Source organism: Dreissena polymorpha, chromosome 2 (assembly GCF_020536995.1).
Source record: "Dreissena polymorpha isolate Duluth1 chromosome 2, UMN_Dpol_1.0, whole genome shotgun sequence".
Taxonomy (NCBI): Eukaryota; Metazoa; Mollusca; class Bivalvia; order Myida; family Dreissenidae; genus Dreissena; species Dreissena polymorpha.
Genome location: NC_068356.1, coordinates 78,331,819 through 78,352,085, shown reverse-complemented (window position 1 = coordinate 78,352,085; position 20,267 = coordinate 78,331,819). Strand labels below are relative to the sequence as shown.

The 20,267-nt window shown below is 39.6% G+C and overlaps 1 protein-coding gene across 1 annotated transcript in view; it reads left to right on the top strand.

The window, feature by feature from the left end:
- The window catches only part of LOC127867716 (uncharacterized), a 56,712-nt gene that overhangs the window by 18,129 nt on the left and 18,316 nt on the right, over positions 1-20,267 (top strand). Inside the window, exons 3-12 of the mRNA XM_052409059.1 lie at positions 1,431-1,501; positions 5,591-5,682; positions 6,486-6,646; positions 7,337-8,332; positions 8,800-9,016; positions 9,749-9,810; positions 10,488-10,621; positions 11,436-11,508; positions 15,716-15,863; positions 17,224-18,649. Of these exons, the coding sequence (XP_052265019.1) occupies positions 1,431-1,501; positions 5,591-5,682; positions 6,486-6,646; positions 7,337-8,332; positions 8,800-9,016; positions 9,749-9,810; positions 10,488-10,621; positions 11,436-11,508; positions 15,716-15,863; positions 17,224-18,649 (3,380 nt within the window). The remainder of the gene's footprint in view (positions 1-1,430; positions 1,502-5,590; positions 5,683-6,485; positions 6,647-7,336; positions 8,333-8,799; positions 9,017-9,748; positions 9,811-10,487; positions 10,622-11,435; positions 11,509-15,715; positions 15,864-17,223; positions 18,650-20,267) is intronic.

Sequence of the window (20,267 nt, the reverse complement as noted above, 5' to 3'; positions counted from 1 at the left end):
CAAGCAAAACGAAAGCTCTTAATCTTAAATAGTGATCAATATATGGCATGGGTCACAGGTTATCATATATATATATATTTATATCATATATACGATTGTTATTTTATTTAACTCCAGATTAGGAATAGTACCAGTAATTCTATGATATATATATTAGATTTTAAATAATTTTATAACATGCTTATTAATGACAAAAAAGACGATTATTTATTGGAAAATATTTCGATTCATTTTCTAGTTTATTGACGTGGCGTCAATTCACATTGATGACGTCATATTACAAAAACAACGTCATTTAAAATCAATGAGCGAAAACACCTTTAAATACCCACTTCTCGTGAAATACAACAATGACGGGCTGTACGGCTAGCATATCCTACCAGACTCCAATATTTTGATACATTTTATCCAATGAGCGTTAGCCTTTGTATCGAAATTTAAAGGAAATTGACCAATGGGGAACTAGCTTGTATCGAGAATTGTATGACGTCATGAATGTAAAACAATGGAAAGTCAGCGCAATCAAACGTATACAGTACACACAAAACGTGTTTTCTTAAAAATTTGACGATTACATCAAAAATACAATAAACAAGTGTTAAAGTAAAGTAAGCGCAGTGGTTGGTACACGCGCTGCTGACTTAGGCGACCCGGATTCAATTACCGTTCCCGGAAGAATGTGAGAGAATGTGAGTTCGGTTGATTGATGGTCACTATACAAGACAGGTTGGGTTTCCTACGGGTAGTCCGATCCCCCCCCCCCCCTCCCCCCCCCCCCCCCCGCCTACAGCGCAAGACCACACCAACATTAAAAGATATTTTAGTAAAAAAGAATGAGCTAGAGTGCTATAATTGAACATTCGTCCTAACTATCGTGAGTCTAGAAAGCTTATAAGGTAGGAGTGCTGGGGCACACTCTTGGTCCAAACATAATGTAGGCTTTGGCTCGGAAAGGACCTCGTCAACTTCGAAATGCACACTTTACAACAATGGCGATACGGCATCAAAAGATCGTTTGTTTCCACCAACCTGACCGGACTTATTATTTGGTGCCGAACATTTTTTTCCAGGCTGATTTTTCAATTATGTTTGTCTACTAAATGTTATTCAGTTCGTGATCATGTTTTATAGATTAAATTATATTAGCGAAATTTACTTTTAATTAAATAAAATTATTCAAAGAAGGAATGTGTAATTGAAATTTTGAAAATGTCTCCACATCATTTAATATTCTTAATGAATCGGGAATCTTTTTTTAATCAAAAATTATGTAACGCTGACCTACCTAACCTACAAGTTTGGGAATATAATTTAAACGAGTTGTTCCCCCTATTATAATGCTTAACAATAAGATAACATAGTATGCGTGTTCATTATCATTTGTTCCCCACAATGCATATAGCTACATATGGTGTAATTTCTCGCATCAGGATCAACTGATGACAACGCTGTAGTCTCGAGAAGCAAACGTCAGTGTCGCACGTGCTTGGTCGGAAACCAGGTAAGATTCAGCCTTGCTCTCTGAAAAGGGGGCCTAACCCATTTATGCCTAGTTGACTCTCCCATTCTTCTAAATTGGATCAATTTATTTCCAAAATTAGGGATGTCTAGTATATTTATTTCTATATTTAGAATATTTCTTACAGAAATTCTTTAAAGCAAACAGCGCGGACCCAGATGAGACGCCGCATCATGCGGCGTCTCATCTGGGTCTAGGCTGTTTGCCAAGGCCTTTTTTTCTAGACGCTAGGCATAAATGGGTTAATGCATGTGCGTAAAGTGTCGTTACTGATAAACCTGTGCAATCCGCATATGCTATATAGTGACAAACTTTCCGTCTAGACTGGATTTTGGTTTTGAAGAGACTTTCTTTAAACAAAAATACCATAACAATTCGAAAGTGTCGTACCTGATAAGTCTGTGCACTCCACACAGACTAATCTGGGTTGGCACTTAACGCACATGCATTTAGCGATTTTTTGCCGATAGCGCGGCTCAACAAGAGTTGTGAAACTTGATTCGCAACTAGATGAGTACACGCTTGCTTATGTGTGAAGCCTTGCGGTAAGGGATCATCCATGTGTTTGGTTATTAGAGACTTAAGTTTGTAAGTTGCATTTATCCCGATTCATATCCTACTCGTCAGGCATACATGCCATACGTCCCGGATTGTCCGGGACAGTCCCGGAAATGAAGAACTTGTCCCGCTGTCCCGTAAATCCGTCAAATGTCCCGTAATTTACAAAATCCATATATACATGTACCTTATCTTAGGCTTAACTGCACCTCGAATCTGTGTATATCTGCAGCGTCTCCATGGCAATGCCTACCCGAATAGACAGACTACGCTACGTGTCAAAATCGATCAATTAACAGGGGTCCTGTTATCATATCGATTGTCTCACATTCGCGGTCAAACCGAAAAGGCGGCATTGTTTAATGTGGTTGTTAATTGACTTTAATCTACTACGTCATTATTTCCCGCTGCGTAAGGGCAAAGGATAGTTGTTCACACATCTGAAGTCCAACATTGCTGAGTAAAAAATTAAAAGCAGTTTATGTTCGCACGTTTAACCGACAAAGAAGTTGAGTAAATAAGTAAGCATATAAAAACGTCATCCTCTATGGCACGCCTGAACCACAAAAAAGAGAAAAACTAAGTTTAAGTAACTTAAACTTAGTTTTTCACTACTTAAACTCAATTTAAGTAACTTAATTCGAATTAACGCTACTAAATGCATTAAGTAGTTAAGAAGAGTTATTTTCTATTTATGTGAGAAAAATGAATTAAGCAGAGAAAAACTTAGTTTAACTCGTTAAGTGCGCCCGAACAACAAAAATTGATTTTAATTACCGTTAAGTTACTTAAATTGCATTTAACGCTGCTTAAAATTAATTTAAGTGCTTTCGCATCGTTAATTGTATTTAATTATTACTTAAGTAATAAAATTTTTACTTAAGTTGAATTATTAATTATCGTTAAGTCAAAACTCGCGTCCGAAAATAAGCATATGAAACAAGCGTTTTGATTGGTTGTCAGGTTTGTTAATAAATTCTGTGGTCACCTTACTGGACCTCCAATTTTTTTACCAGTCATGTCCTGAGGTCCTGTGAGTTTGGCTGGGACTGTAAGATATGCATTGCGGTTTAGATCTATTTAAAACAATTTGCCTAACATTTTTTTATACCTTTATCTGGAATTTGGGAATGAATTTAATTTAATCCAGGAAATCGGGAAAGGACTCAAAGGAGCAAAATAATAGGTACAGGATTTCGGGATGGGACTCCCTCCTTACCCCCTTTATGCATGACAGGCCAAAAAGTTTGTTATATTTAGCATTCTACTCACCATAACGATCAACTGAATGACTGCTGTGTTGAGCATGTTGAGTCAAATCAGGGAGACTATCTCTGACTAACACTACTGACTGGATGGTGCTCTTCAGTAAATCATCTGGGACGGTGTGGTCATTCTCAAGTCTCTGCAAGTTTGTAAGAAGACTGGCGATCTGGGTGCGAGCTGCAGAAACGTCAAGGTTGCCGTTCTGTTTGCCTCTCTGTACATCTCTGAGTGTTATTGAAACTCTTTCAAGAACACTGTCAGCTGTAGGTAAATGCGTGCGTTGTAACCGATCCATTGCAAAATTGTAAATGGCGGTAGAAGAATATCCTTTCCTGTTTACGTTTGTTACGACGTTTCTGATTGGCTTAGGTCTTCCGGATCATTAACTGACCAATCAAAACAATTCGACTTTACAACTTAAGTAAAATTCCTTACTTAAGTTGAATTCGTGTAACTGAAAACATATTTTAAGTAGAAAAACCTATTTTAACGCAACTTAATTGAAAATAGTACAATTGATAGAGAAAATCCTTGTTAAGTTGAATTAATTCAACTTAAGTAAGAAAATTACCATTAAGCACCGTTAATGCATTTTCGGTGTTTTAATTAGCGTTAACGCCGCGGGAACCACAAAAACTACTTAAATTCATTTTAAGCAGCGTTAATTCGAATTAAGTAACTTAAATTGAATTTAAGTAGAGAAAAACCTAGTTTAAGTAACTTAAACTTAGTTTTTCTCATTTTTGTGGTTCAGGCGTGCCATAATCCTCACTAGGTATATTATTGTCTTGTTCTATACCCCTAGTAAACATAACGTTAAAAATAATAAGTGAATTTGAATTGCGTTCGCCATGTCAAAAGTTTTTATTTATAAATGTTATAAATGAATAATGGGTATCAACAACTACGCGTTACACACCGGTCTTAATAACAATAACGCAGTGACGTCACCATCTATCTTTAGAACGCTTACACTGAAAACATGTGGCTTGTATCTAGTAACGGAAGTAGTAATGTTTAATATGACGTTAATAGATTAAGTGTATTTCGGATAGGCTTTCGAACTTATGCAATTAACGATGCGAAACAAAAAAAAAACTTACCAAAAATGCATATGTCTATAAATATCGCTACATTTTTATACATGTCCCGGAAAATCGGCAAAAGTCCCGTACAATTTAACTCAATGTCCCGGAATTGGTCTGAAAAATTATGGCATGTATGCGTCAGGCGTTCAAAAAATCAGCTAGGTCGAAAATCAGCTGTACAGAACAAGCCCTGGGTGGGAAACGAAATCTTGAGGAAACTGTTTCTATTACTCTCCGGAAACGGTCTATTAATCGATGTACAGAGGACGGCCACGAACACGTGAAAGACATATTGGTCATAAGTACATTTTGTATTTACCTGTAAAAGTAGATTATACAATATGCTAGAACTGTGTCCGACTTGCCAAACAGAGTTTCCCGAATCGATTCCCGCTCGAGGAGCTTAATTAAAATATATCCAAGGCCAGCAAGTATGTGTCCTTAAAAGGTAATAGACTAAAGAGTGACTCTGTGAGCCCATGGACAAGCAATTTGAAATGTTCAAAATTTTAATTCATTTTAAATGTCTCTATTTTGCTGATTTAAACGCGTTACACCACTAAAGCAATATTCAAATAAAGGAATTTTGTAATTATTTCTGTTAAAAGGTAAATACAGAGTAAACATTATTGGAAAACAAGCAATTATCATGGTTGTAATACTGAAAACAAGCGCGTTTATTATCAATAATAATGCAAACGTGAAAATATATTGCAATTAGCACTGGAAACAAACAAATATGTATGTAAATATGTATTACCCTTCAAAACAACAGTGTTATTATGTCTGTATTTAACAAAAATTCCTTGTAAATATTACGGAATACGATGGAAATATTTCCTGTATTTATCTGATTATTATTGTTACTAGTATATGAGCCTTGTTCTGCGAAAACTGGGCTTAATGCATGTGCGTTAAGTGTCGTCCCAGATTAGCCCGTGCAGTCCGCACAGGCTAATCAGGGACGACACTTTCCGCTTTTATGTTGTTGTTTTTTTAGTTTCAAGGAAGTCCCTCCTTAACGAAAATCACGTTTAGGCGGAAAATGTCGTCCCTGATTAGCCTGTGCGTGCTGCACGGGCGAATCTGGGACGACACTTTACGCACATGCATTATGCCCAGTTTTCTCAGAACAAGGCTCATATGTTTTCCATATCAGGTGCGCGAAGGAAATCGTGAGTTCAGCTACACGAAGGAATGCTTCAAATACAATTGCTTCTGCAAATGTGACGGTTCCTGGAACTGTCCCGAGTAAGTGTGTTGCCTCCCTATTAAACCTTAATATCAAATTGTTAGTGTATCTGCATAACGAATAGTGTATGCACTGCAATCGGCAACAGTTTAAAATGCCTCCCGGCAACTTCGATCGCGTAATTGTCGCGGCGAAACTTATTCGCGATCAACTTGTCTAATATCACCTAAAAAGTCTCAAATACTCGTACTGAAACCCGAAGCTCAACGATATAGAGCCTTCATGGGAAACCGGAACATGTTTCAAGTAGAAATGGACCGTGCTCCGTGAAAAAGGGGTTTAATGCATGTGCGTTAAGTGTCGTCCCAGATTAGCCTGTGCATTCCGCACATACTAATGAGGGACGACACTTTCCGATTTTTATGATATTTTTGATTTCCATTTTGTCTTTTCTTATCAAAAATCTAGTTAAGTCGGAAAGTGTCGTCCCTGATTAGCCTGTGCGGACTGCAAAGGCTAATCTTGAACGACATTTTACGCAAATGCAATAAACCCCCTTTTCATAGAGCGCGGCTCAAATACGATACTTTTTCGTTGCATGTTACAACCAAAAAAAAAAAACGAAACCGCAACCGTTTTTATCAAAGATACACACTACATTGGAGAAAGTTTTATTCCATTTTCTTAAGTACGATGAGAAATCATTTGTATACCAAGAGACTCACAATTTCTAAATACATGGCACTGGTTTTAAGTGTTTGGTAATCGAGTCTCTGTTTATAAATTATTAAGCTTCGATTACAAAACAGTCGAAGTAATTACCGTTGTGATTGACTTTTCGTTTTAAACTATATATTTTCAGAGAAAGGTCAGAGAACATTTGCAACACCAACCCCCGAACCGGCTGTAGTTATTGCACGGTAGATGGCAGCCGGTACGAGGGGAACTCTCGCTTTAAACACGTGAACGGTTGTCTGGAGTTTGATTGCATGTGCAACTGCGATGGTAGCTGGAATTGCCCAGGTAACGAGCACGCGTTACCACTGTGAAATCAACTGTTCGTTTAGCGTTTTTAACCAATTTATGCCTAGCGTCTAGAATAAAAGGCCTTGGCAAAAAGCGTAGACCCAGATGAGACGCCGCTGCGGCGTCTCATCAGGGTCTGCGCTGTTAGCTTACAGGAATTTCTGTAAGAAATATTCTAAATATAGAATTAAATATACTAGATATGCCTAATTTTGGAAATAAATTGATTTAATTTTGAAGGATGGGAGAGTCCACTAGGCATAAATGGGTTACAATGTGTTCAGTGATTATCTGGGATTATACAATTTTGAAACTTATCTCCAACTGCAACAATGATACAATGAGAATGAACACGTAACGTCTTGTTTTACTAATAAATAGTGTCCGTTATCTTCTATCCCGCGCCTTCGTTAAGCAAATTTAATCACACCGGTTACATAGTTGCTATATTGTATTCCATTTTGAGAGAAAACAACGTCTTCGCTACCTCTTGTCTATGATACTACATGTATTATATTGACAAATGGATGATACATTTGTCTTTGTTAAACAAAACTGTTCTAATTAAAGCATTCTTAATTTGAAATCGCCCCGCCTCGTCTCCAGAAACCATGTGTTCTATATCACTGTTTAATGGAACCCCGTGTTCCTAAACTAGGCATTTAAAGAAAATATTTCTTATTTCAGCTGAGCGCACGCGGGACACATGCAGGATAGACCCTAAGACCGGATGCTCCTTTTGCGAAGTTGGCGATAAACGTTACACAGGTAACGACTATTTCAAGTACGTGAACGGCTGTATCGAGTACAACTGCGTCTGCAACTGCGACGGTTCCTGGAACTGTCCCGGTGAGCGCGCGAAAGATTTGTGTCGTCAGAATCGCACAACCGGTTGTTATTACTGCGAGATCGACGACTACATTTACCAGGGCGGCTCGCGCTTTGATCTTGTTCGTGAATGTTTTAAATACCCCGCATGTAACTGTGCATGCGATGGCGGCTGGACGTGCGCGCACACGCGCGGGATCAGCGCCTGCAATGAGCGCGGGATCGAGATATCCGAGTGCACCTCTTGTCGCTTAGGTGGAAAGGCGTACCGCGGGAATTCCATGTTTTATTACGACCGTGGATGCATTAGGTACATATGTACTTGCTCGTGTGATGGTACACTCTTTTGCCCCTCACAGGACGTTCGCCAAATGTGTTTAAGCGACGATTTCAGAAGCGGCAGCGTGATTGAGAGTCTTTACGCGCAGGGATCCGGAACCGGCAGTAGCTCAACAAGGCGCCAGACGCAAGGCTGCTCCCGATGTTCGTCCGACGGAGTCACATACGAACCGAACTCGTCGTTTCAAAAGAAGGAAGGCTGTAATCTCTTCGTCTGCAACTGCCGCTGCGACGGAACAGTGAACTGCCCAAGTGATCAAGTCATCAACACCTGTGTGGGTGCGCAACGGCAGACCGCGGGCGTTACTGGGACTGTCGGTGGCCAAGGAATAGCTGCGGGCACAGGTCAGACGTCCGCAACGGGAATTTATACAGACAGTGGCAGAACAAGCGGCGTCGGTAGGACGCTAGTCGGATCGCGTTTACCGGGTATCAGTAGCGGTTCCGCTGACGACGTCGGCATCACTGGCGTCGGCACTTGCCGCCAGTGTAAACATAAGGACCTGACGTTTGAAGGTACGTCGGTTGGTCATTTCTTTTTTCTTGATTATTTTTGGTCGGAATGCTACTAAATGTAAATTTCAATACAACACTGATTCCTAGGTGTCTCGGTTTATGACCATCACAAACTTGCGTTGTATTTTTCATGTTCCCCACTGTTGACCTCCATGGATAGGAAACATCGTTTTTGTATGAAATTTTGAAATAGACAAAGAAACTCTTTAACTTAAAAATAAGTAAATGCAAATCAACATTATAATGCTAACAAACAACAAAAGCGACAAACGACATATCGAAGTTAAATTTAAAAAAATAACACTCCCAAATTTACTTTACTGCCTGCAGCGTACAATAAAAAGCGTATTACAGATCAACAATCCGCACAATTAAGTTTACTTTATGCTTACTGTAGAACAAGCTTCCGCGCGACGTAAAACGTTTAAATTGCATCATGAAACCTCTTACTTGTGTCCTCCCCATAGGCGGCCGAAAAGTCTCGTTCGAACTCGGCTGCTTCCAGTACAACTGCGAGTGCCGCTGCAACGGAGACCTGGTCTGCCCATCCGACAAGTCCCGCTACATTTGTCCGGGGCCACTCGAGTGTATCGTATGCAAACCGAATCTGGTTCCAGGCCTTGTCGTGCAACCGAACACGACCTTCACTCTGACGGCGGGTTGCGCTTATTATAACTCGTGCAGGTAAACATGTGTTTTTAATATATTAAATTATGTGTGGAGTGTCAGATACATGGTATTAACGTCAGTTTACAAAGTTGGATACCCGTTTTCCCTCAGGCGTTTTGTGTTTGGTAATTTAAAAATGTACAGATAATACTAACAAAGAACTATACTGCTTACCGATAAGTGCTGTTTGTATAATATATTACATTTTATCATCATAGCAAAAGCAGCAGTGGCATCATCATCATCAACAACAACAACATCCTCCTTCTCCTCCTCCTCCTCCTCCTCATCATCATCAACAACAACAACAACATCCTCCTCCTCCTCCTCATCATCATTCTCATCCTCATTATCACCACCACCTACAGCAACAACATCATCACCATCATCGTCATCATTATCATCACCACCAACATGATCACCAGCACCATCAGCACCATCACCATTATCATCAGCATCACCATCAGTATCAGCATCACTATTATTATCAACATCGTCAAAACCAAGATCATCCGACTCGCGTTCATAATCATTATTTTCCTAGAATCGTCAACGGATAATCATTACTATCATGATGGTTATCGTGAATCAACTACTTTACCAACAACAACATCATCATATTCATGTTTATCAATACTTCTATATTTGAAAATTTATTGTATCTTTATTTGATCTGAGAATATATTTTTCGTATGATTCTAAATGTATGTGAGTTCTTAAGGAGCATATAAATATTATATCCCCCAGGTGCAACTGTGATGGCGGATGGACGTGCGGGGAAGGAATTTACACGTGCGAAATTCAACAAGGTAGGTTTGCAAGTGTTTTATAAAGAGAAAAAATCATGCGTTCACTGCAAAGAAGAATATAACTTAAAAGCGTACGTTTTCTCATAGTTTGCTTCTTCGAAAGCGCCTTCATATACTTAATTAACAGAAAAGGGGCGATTCCGGAAGACCAATTTCACAAAATACCGAATGTAAAATATACAAAGGCGTCTATTTAAACTGTTTATCTCTTCTCAACCATGGCCATAATATTAAAACATATATGTTCAATACGGAAGAAAAGAGCACTTATTTTCATCAAATGAGAAAATGTTACAATTTATTCTAGATTTTCAAGGAACTTTACTTCTTATGGTAGTGGTTACCGTTAACTGAGAGGTGTTTGCTCATCATCACGTTGTATGAATTGTGAAAGTGATTTGAAAATCAGCAAAAGTTCTTTAAACACGGCCTTCTGATCTATTAATGGTGTTAGGTACCTACATAGGTTCAATAGAAATGAAAACGAGTGGAAATCATATAATTGCAGTTATATTTAAACCGACCATCATCACGTGGGGTGTGATTGCGGCTGGGATTTATTACGAGCTAAGCTGGGAACCAGTCAAAGCAGGCTTTTATGTACAAACACATTAATGATACATTTATTATGTACACTTTCATGTTTTATAACCTCGGAACTCGTCTTCTTCGAATAGGATGTGAAGTAGCCGGTAAAAGGTATGCAAGTGGGTCAAGATTCAATTACACGAACGGATGTGATCTGCTCTTGGACTGCGCGTGTCATCAAAACGGAAGTTGGTTCTGCGAGGGAGGACGCAATAAGACCATCGTAAGAACTAATAGCCCAGTCAATAAAAACTTTAAAAAAATTACGCAAAACAGTCTTAATGGGATTATTATTGTAGTTAAGTATTTAATGGCATATTTTGTGCATTTCATCGGTTTCTTTCTTCGCAATTAACGAGACAGTTCTTACACCTACGAAGTGCCACAAAATTATATTGAATTCTTTTAATTTCGGCGTTAAGTGTATAAAAGAGCCAATTGTTAAAACTATAAGGGTGACACCGCATGCGTTCGAGTCTCGTTAAACGTTTGAATCTCGTTAAACGGCACAACGTAAACGTTCGCGCCAAACAATTACGTTATTTATTATTTACGAATGAAAAGCATAGTAGTTAAGTTTCGCGCAATATAATGATGTATTTGGCCAATTGTTGATGAATAGGTATAGCGGTCATGAATATTTGTTTTTATAAATATTTTGTTTTTCATACGTAATGGGTTCCCCGGGAAATGCAGCGTATATGTGAAAATGCAAAAAGATGTTATTGCGAGAATCAATTGTAAATATGCTTGTTTTGATTTTGTGTCTTTTATCCTCGAACTATATGTAACTGTTTCCACATTAAGCCAAATATGGGAAGTATAATAAGTTCCTAGTAAAGAGGTACGGCTAAAGAAGTGACGTTAAAGTTCTAAATGTGGACTAAACTCTATACTAATTAATTTTTAATTCTCTGAACTAATGCAATAACTTGAAACCTCTGTATGGAATGATTCACTCTCCAGACGAAAGTGGTGACGTCACGCTTCTATGTACATAGGAATGCGGTTTTCTCTATAACCACTTCTCTATTCAGGATCTGTGCGGTGGGTGCCGGAAGTGCAAGATTGGCGACCGGTTTTACAATGGGGGCACAGCCCCATTTTCAGGTATTTGTTTTAATCCTACTTTCAATCTGGTTGACAATAGTGTTTAAATGTGTATCATTCAATTTTGGAATTCAGTGTTTGATGGTATCCACCTTTTACTCATGAGGTCACATTTATTTCTTATATTAATACAACCTACTTTGAAGATTCGCCCTAATGATTTCTTTGCTGTGTTCGAAACAAAGCCACACGAAGTCAAACACTATGGCGATATGTCAAAAGAATTAGTTTGTGAACACTATACTAAAGGACACATTGTGTGTTCAATCTTCACGAAACTTTGGCAAAACATTTGTTCTTATTATCCCCCGCCAGAGGCGGAGGGATATTGTTTTGGCGTTGTCCGTCCGTCCGGCTGTCCGTCCGGAGCCATATCTTGGAAGTGCTTTGGCGGATTTCATTGAAACTTCGTATGAGTATATATATGCATAAGAGGACGATGCACGCCAAATGGCATTGTACACCATCTGTTAAAAACAGAGTTATGGCCCTTTGTATCTTGAAAAAATGCTTTTTACTATAGGCACTTCTGTGTCGGGAGCCATATCTCGGAAGTGCTTTGGCGGATTTCATTGAAACTTGGTATGAGTATATATATGCATAAGAGGATGATGCACGCCAAATGGCATTGTACATTATCTGTTAAAAACAGAGTTATGGCCCTTTGTATCTTGAAAAAAAATGCTTTTTACTATAGGCACTTTTGTGTCCGGAGCCATATCTTGGAAGTGCTTTGGCGGATTTCATTGAAACTTGGTATGAGTATATAGATGCATAAGAGGATGATGCACCCCAAATGGCATTGTATACCATTTGTTAAAAACAGAGTTATGGCCTTTTGTATCTTGAAAAAATGCTTTTTACTATAGGCACATTTGTGTCGGGAGCCATATCTTGGAAGTGCTTTGGCGGATTTAATTGAAACTCGGTATGAGTATATATCCCCCACCAGAGGCCAGAGGGGGAGGGATATTGTTTTGGCGTTGTCCAGCTGTCCGTCCGTCACTTTTGTGTCCAGAGCCATATATTGCAAGTGCTTTGGCAGATTTCATTGAATCTTGGTATGAGTATATATATATGGATAAGAGGATGATGCACGCCAAATGGCATTGTACACCATCTGGAAATAACGGAGTTATGGCCCTTGGTTATATCCGTCCGATTTGCACCCATCCTCAAACAAAGCATATGTTGCGGGGGATATCAGTTCTTCGAATTTGCTTGTTATATATTAAATGGTTTTGGTCTGTTGAAAAACATGGCCGCCACGGGGCGGGCCAATTTTCCTAACATGGCTATAGTATAACATTTTTAACACTCTAGAGGCCACATTTATTGTCCGATCATCATGAAACTTGGTTAGAAGATTTGTACCAATGATATCTTGACGAGATGGTTCCTGTTGTTTGAACAATATGGCCGCAGGAGAGAGGTGTATTTTTCCTTATAATACAATGCAAAGTCACATTTATAGTTCAGTCATTATTGAACTTGGTCAGAACATTTTTTGTGATGATATTTTGGACGGGTTCGGAAATCGTTCCGGTCTGTTGCAAAGCATGGTCGCAAAGGGGCGGGGCATGTATCCTTATGTGCCTTTAGTAAAACCTTGTTAACACTCTTAAAGTCACATTTATAGTTCAATCTTTATGAAACTTGGTCAGAACATTTTGTTCTTATAATATATTGGGCTGCATAGAACAGGACAGTTCCTCTCTATCTCAGGTGAGCGACTTTTTGCCTTTTAGGCCCTCCTGTCGCTCACTTTCCAGCCATATCAGCAAGAAAGTTACTAGCGTTTATTTCTTTTCACTATTCGCTCTATATCTCGATTTTACACGCTGCGAAATTTCTTAGTGCGATGACCTAATTACAGCTCCACTAAGAAAATTCGCGTGAAGTAAAGTAGAGATATGAAGCGAATTTTAATACAAAATAAGCGCTTATCACCTTTTTACTGCTATGGCTTAAAAGTGAGCGTCATTTAAAACTTAAACAAAAGTAACTGTCTCGGCATTGACGTCGCCATCTTGCCTATCACTTGATTACCCCCTCTGAAAAAACACCATATGTTGTATTGAACGAAAATGATGTATATTTTACTGAACCTCATTTCATTTTTAAGAAATGAATCTAATTAAGATCATAGAAGGTGTTGGGAATTTAGCGCGCCGTCGTGTGACGCCGCCGTTGGCGCGCCGTTGTGTGACGCCGCCGAATAACGTCATATACGTGCACGTCATCTTGTTATTGTTGTTTCAGTTTATATATTGTTATGATTGAGAACGGACGACATTAAAACGTAAAACACAACGCTATACTTATTTATTAATTTCAAGTAGACATTTTGGTGCCGTGACGAAAAAACTAAGTATGCCGTCAACAAATACAGATAAGTTACAGGGGCAGAGACTAGGAAATCAGAAAGTTATTGAGCGATTAATCGAAAGATTGGAAGAAAATGACAAATTGCAGTTTGAACCAACCATCGTTGCAATAGAGAACCAGTTGGAGATAATACGAGGATTAAATGAGAAAATATCCGCACTATCAGACGCGGAATCGACCCCAGACGAGCTGTTGGACTCACAGATGTACGTTTTTGACATGGAAGCGAAGCTTCGGAGATACCGTCAAAATCTGCGTGATCACCCATCTTCAAGTAGTACAGCCGTCCATGATAGTAGTCTGACGATGTCCGTTATGCAGCCACCCGAGTTATCCAATACACGCTATCGAAGCGTAGAGGAAGAACCACACGCGCCTCTGCAGTTACCTACCCTACAGACCCATGCAGGTCACCGACGACATACCGTTTCCGAGCTGCGGCGAGTCACATTCACCGAATGACACACAATAGTCAGGCGTGTCTTGCAGCACGGGGCACAGAATGGAAGTTCATACCGCAACGCGCACCTTGGTATGGTGGTTGGTGGGAACGGCTAATAGGCATCACGAAGAAGACCATAAAGAAAGTAATTGGTAATGCTTCAGTAGACTTACATACACTGCAGACCGTCGTCACTGAAGTAGAGACAATTATCAATGAAAGACCGCTCACATTCGTTCCAACATCACGTGAAGATCCAGAGCCGTTAACAACCGCTCATCTGTTGTACGGCAAGCGGATGACGTCACTGCCTACACACGACACTCCCGATGTAGACGATATCATTTGGCGCAATCATACCAGAGAGAACGCAACACGGCGTCTTGACCAACACAGACGAGTCATCGACCAATACTGGGCGTGCTGGAAACGTGAATACTTGACGTCACTACGCGAGCACCATAAAACGAAAGGCGGCAACAACCATCAGACGATACGTTTGGGCGACGTTGTTATCGTGCAGGACGACTTCAAACCGCGACTTCAGTGGACCCTGGCTGTGGTATACGAGCTTCTCACCGGAAATGATGGGTTTACGAGGGCCGCGCGCCTCGGTACATCAAGTCGAATCACCACCAGACCTATCGTCAAACTATACCCGCTAGAAGTACACTGTGACGACAACTGACTTTGTGTGCAATCAAGTGTTAAACTCTTTCTGATGTTATTGACATTTGAAGTTTCAAAAACATCAGTAGATTTAATTATTTTATTCAAATAAGCATGTTTTGTAAGTGTATATTAACATTTCGCGGCCCGGATAATGTTGGGAATTTAGCGCGCCGTCGTGTGACGTCGCCGTTGGCGCGCCGTTGTGTGACGCCGCCGAATAACGTCATATACATGCACGTCATCTTGTTATTATTGTTTCAGTTTATATATTGTTATGATTGAGAACGGACGACATTAAAACGTAAAACACAACGCTATACTTATTTATTCAATTCAAGTAGACAGAAGGCGCCTATTGCGAAGTGAATAAATACTGAACTGTTCGCTTGGTTAAAACGTAATGTACTTTATCGACTCACTCTATCGCGTTTATAGATAGAAATTAGACGATGTGTTGAATCTTGCTATTTGTTGGTATATAAGATTTCAATCACAAACGCTCATGTGCTTATAAAATATATATATATATATATATATATATATATATATATATATATATATATATATATATATATATATATATATATATATATATTTTTTTTTTATTTTTTTTTATATTATATATATATTTTTTTTTTTTTGGAAAAGAATAAAAGGTTTGTGGCTTTAAGTTTTAATCCGTGCACTTTTCTTGCACGTTTACAGCCGAGGTGGGTTGCACGCGCTATCAGCAGTGCACCTGTAACTGTAACGGTGCGTATTCGTGCACGGGCGGGATTTACACGTGCACACGTGGAGACCAGCCGCCTGACCAGACCTGCGAGGACTGTGTTCACGACGGCCGAACATACCGGTATATATAGAGATACGCATGTGAAGTCCGTAGAGGCTAATAACTGACGGCAATTTCCGCATTTTGGTATATTCGTCAAAACTTAAAGGGGCCTTTTCACAGATTTTGGCATGTTTTGAAGTTTGTCATTAAATGCTTTATATTGATAAATGAAAATATTAAATTTTAAAAGCTCCAGTAAAAAATCAAAAATAAAATTTAAAAAAGGAAAAAAATAGTAGCCCCCGGCAGGGCTCGAATCAGTGACCCCCAGAATCCTGAAGTAAAAACGCATTAGCCAACTGAGCTATCCTGCCAAGCATAAAAAGGTGCGTATTTTATACGTTATTTAAGCAATCTTCGTAGTTTCACAAATTTAAACGACAACAACAGAACTCTCCAAATTATTCAATCGTTTCGCGTTGCAACGCTTTATAATATTTAGGTTTTTAAATCGTCAAAAGATGGATATAATGGCTATATTAGACCATGGCAAATGTTCCGTAATACTGTTTCCTCACAAATATCATAAGTAAACCGAAAATTTGCGAATCGGAAACAACTTTGTTCAATTTTGTCAATTTACCAAACCGTAAAGATCCCTTTAAAAGAAAATCTCTTCTGCGGGTAAATCAACTAGGCGGAGAGTGTCGTCCCTAGTTAGCCTGGGGAGACACTTTACGTCCATGCAATAAACCCTCTTTTCACCGAGTGTGGCTCATATGAAATGTATATAAACTTGATTTCAATAAAGATCCAGTTCCATTGCTTCACGAGCCTCGTTTTGGATCCATCGATAAAGCATTGCTTAGTGGAAATCGCTCAAAATGTTTATTTTACACATTCAAAACTTAATTTCGCTTTATGGACATCATGCAATGCGTGCAGCCCATTAGACCATGACCTGTCTAATATATCACTATACATCATAACATGGTTGAAAGGATATGACCACGAATTTTTGAAAAACAAGCATTTAAATCAATTCTATACGTTGATTTACCTTACAAATAACACATTATTCTATGCCGGGATGGAAGCTGCCTGTTGAGCATGAATACACGTGGCAAAAGATGTGAGACCGAAAACCATTACAACAAAGTAGTGCTAAGATGGCTCTTTTGCATATTGTTTACATGTAAACAGATACCAAAATATTCCACTTAAAACGCATTTTATAAATTGTATGCATCTTGCATCAAACTAGCGGTGCTTATTATCAAACCGACAGTTGAATGCGCTTATGTAACTAACCGAAGATTAATGGAGATACCGAAATCTAGCAGTTTTCGGAAGTCTGCTAAATTAGTAGGCAAGTTTGGGAACAGAACAACAAATATAAACTGCTATTGTATTAGAATGTCCTTGTCTTTTTTTTCAGGAACGAACAGAGCTTTGATTACCGCACGAAATGCCAAGACTATCGCTCGTGCCAATGCAAATGCGGTAAGACCACGTGTCGCTCTGTCACGGACACATGCGGAGATTGTCGATCTTGTCACGTGAACAACGTGGAGTATCCGGGCGGGTCAAAGTTCAATCTCCGGGTCGGCTGTACATCGTACACGGACTGCGACTGTTCCTGCGACAGCACGTGGAAATGCTCTGGAAAGAGCGCCGTGGACACGTGCAACACGTGCCGAAAGTGCGAAGCGGAAGGCCGGACGTACGACCCCTATTCGAAGTTCACGTTGGACAAAAATGATTTCCGGTATCAGTGTTTCTGCCTCTGCAACGGGACCGCTTATTGCCCGGCCGCCATTGTGGTGAATACGAAGTCGGTGCAACAGCCGTGCTCGCAATGTACAGTCGCTGAGAACGGCGGGCGTGTTGTCCGCGGGAATTCGCATTTCGATTTCCAACTGAACGGCATGGGCATGTACTGCCGCTGTAATTGTGACGGAAGCTACGTATGCATCGGGGAGTGGTACTTTATCCGCGAGGATACCAGTATTTCCGGTTCTGGTGTCGGCAGTGGTATAATTTCGGGTGGTTGCTTTCAGTGTGACATGAACGGGCGTACGTACGCTGGCGACACGCGCTATGTCATTAGCAGGAATGGGATCACCCTAAACTGCGAATGTTTCTGCAACGGTGGCTATTACTGCTACGGAGAAAAACAATTTGAGAATCTGAGCTGCAGAAGCTGCTCCGTGTACGGACGGCGCTACGAAGGGGAATCCCGATTTTCTCTTGTCTACAGCGGCTTGAAACTCTCGTGCCAATGCTCATGCGATTCTAGCTATATTTGTTACGGAGCAGACTCAACGATCGTCATCACGTGCCCGACCGGAAGTGGATGCCTTCCGACGACTTGTAACCAGTGCATAGTGGACGGCGCGCGTTTTAATGGCGGTGACGAATTCGGAACGGTGTACAAGAGTCAGAACTTGCGCTGCTTGTGCGGATGCGACGGCTCTTATTACTGCGAAGGGGACGGAGGACTGCTCATTTCTTGCGGCGTAAACGGTCGCTGCGTCGAGATCGGCTGCGGTTCGTGCTCAGCGTTTGGAACTACCTACCCCGGCGAGCGCCCCTTTGAGGTGTACGCGCTCGGTATGAAGCTCACCTGCAATTGCGAATGCGGCGGAAGTTACGAATGTTATGGCTACGACGAGGAGATTATGGTGCGCTGCAGGCCGGACGGAACCGGATGTCTTCCTAGCACTTGCGCGCCATGCCTAGTGGGGCGGAACCGATACGCAGGCTTGGCCCAGTTCCGTCATAATTGGAATGGGCTCGATATGATGTGCACGTGCGCTTGTGATGGGTCCTACTATTGCACGGGTATCTCGGAAGTGGTGGAGGTGTGTAATGTATTCTTTTCTCTCATGAGATAATTAAAACAAAATGTTGGCTACAAAGAATAAGAATGTGTTTATTCCTATACATAATTATAGTATCATACCAATCGTATTGTACCGGTTACGCATATAGGACTTCAACATCACGGTGCTATCATTTTGTATTATATTATATTAGAAAAAAAAACTGATGCGCATTTTTCATTCAAAGTATAATTACACAATCACACTTGTGTTTCAGCTATTTGAACAGTTTTTTTATATTTATTTAGAATACTCTATACGAAAAAACATTATGCAAATTTCTATACAATTATTTAATATTATAATGTTATTAATTAGTTGAATTCATATTGGCTTTGTTATTGAGCTGAAGACAGCCATATTGGCCTGAGGCCGCAGGCCAATACGGCTGTCTGAAGCTCAATAACAAAGCCAATATGAATTCAACTAATTAATGAGAATTTTATGTATTAACTTTATAATATTATTCAGCAAGAAAAACTTGAATTTCACTTTCGAATTACACTTACAGGTTTTTGCTATTAAATTAAGTCTGAAGTTTTGAAAAAATAGCAAAATTTCTGTTCTATACAACTTTTTCCCTGTTTATATTTCCATGCAAAATGCTTTGAAAATGTTATGTACCCCAAAATACCTTTTGGGACGATTGAACTTTAGCGGTACGTGAAAAAGAATGGAAGAGCGTATAATTTTATCGTTGCTAAGCGCGCAACACCTAATTATCCTTTTATTCTTTATATTCTTTAGTATCAGGGGCTACCGCCCCCAAACCCCTGCTTTGTAGATAGCGGTAAACAACTGTGTACTAGTAAAGTTCAATCTAGCCTACCTTTTAAGAGATATCTTGTTAATTTACAACGAAAATTGAGTATTGTTGCAAGAGGAAACAAATGTTGAACATGCATTTAATTTCAGAAGAATAATTATTATTTCTTCAATATTGTAATATGAAGGCGGTATTACTGATAAAGCATAGAAGCAATAGCATTTATAAATAGTATATGGCTAAAGATGCTTTCTAAATAATAAATTCTAGACATTGCTGAATGCATGATGCAGAAACACAATTTGACAGGTCGCGAAATTATGCAAAATTTACCTGAATAACATTCCAGCCACGCTTGATCCACTACCGTTGTTTTTAATACAACTCAGAAAGACAATAAGGATTGAAAACTAACTAATTGACATTAGGAATTGCATTTGTAATGTGTAAATCCTCCATGATTTCGAATTAGTTTTGCTTTCGCCTTCGGCGCTTAGTCATTGTAGCTTGAACGCTAACATATTGAACCTTACTGTTATGGTTACACTGCACTATTGTTATTGTCGAAAAAGGGAGCTGAATATATTAGGGACTGAGTGCTTTATGTATATTTTTAAAGATTCAGACTTTTGCACCAAAACTAAGCACAGAATTTCAAGATGGCGTCCAAAATTGTCGAAATTTTAGATTCTCATATAAGGCCGAGTTTTTCCTGCTTTCTGATTGGCTGAATCTCGTATTGGCCTACCTTTTTCCGTATTGGCCGTGTTTTTTCCATATTGGCCGACTTTTTCTCGTATAAGGCGAATTTCGAGCTTTATTTGCGAGGCT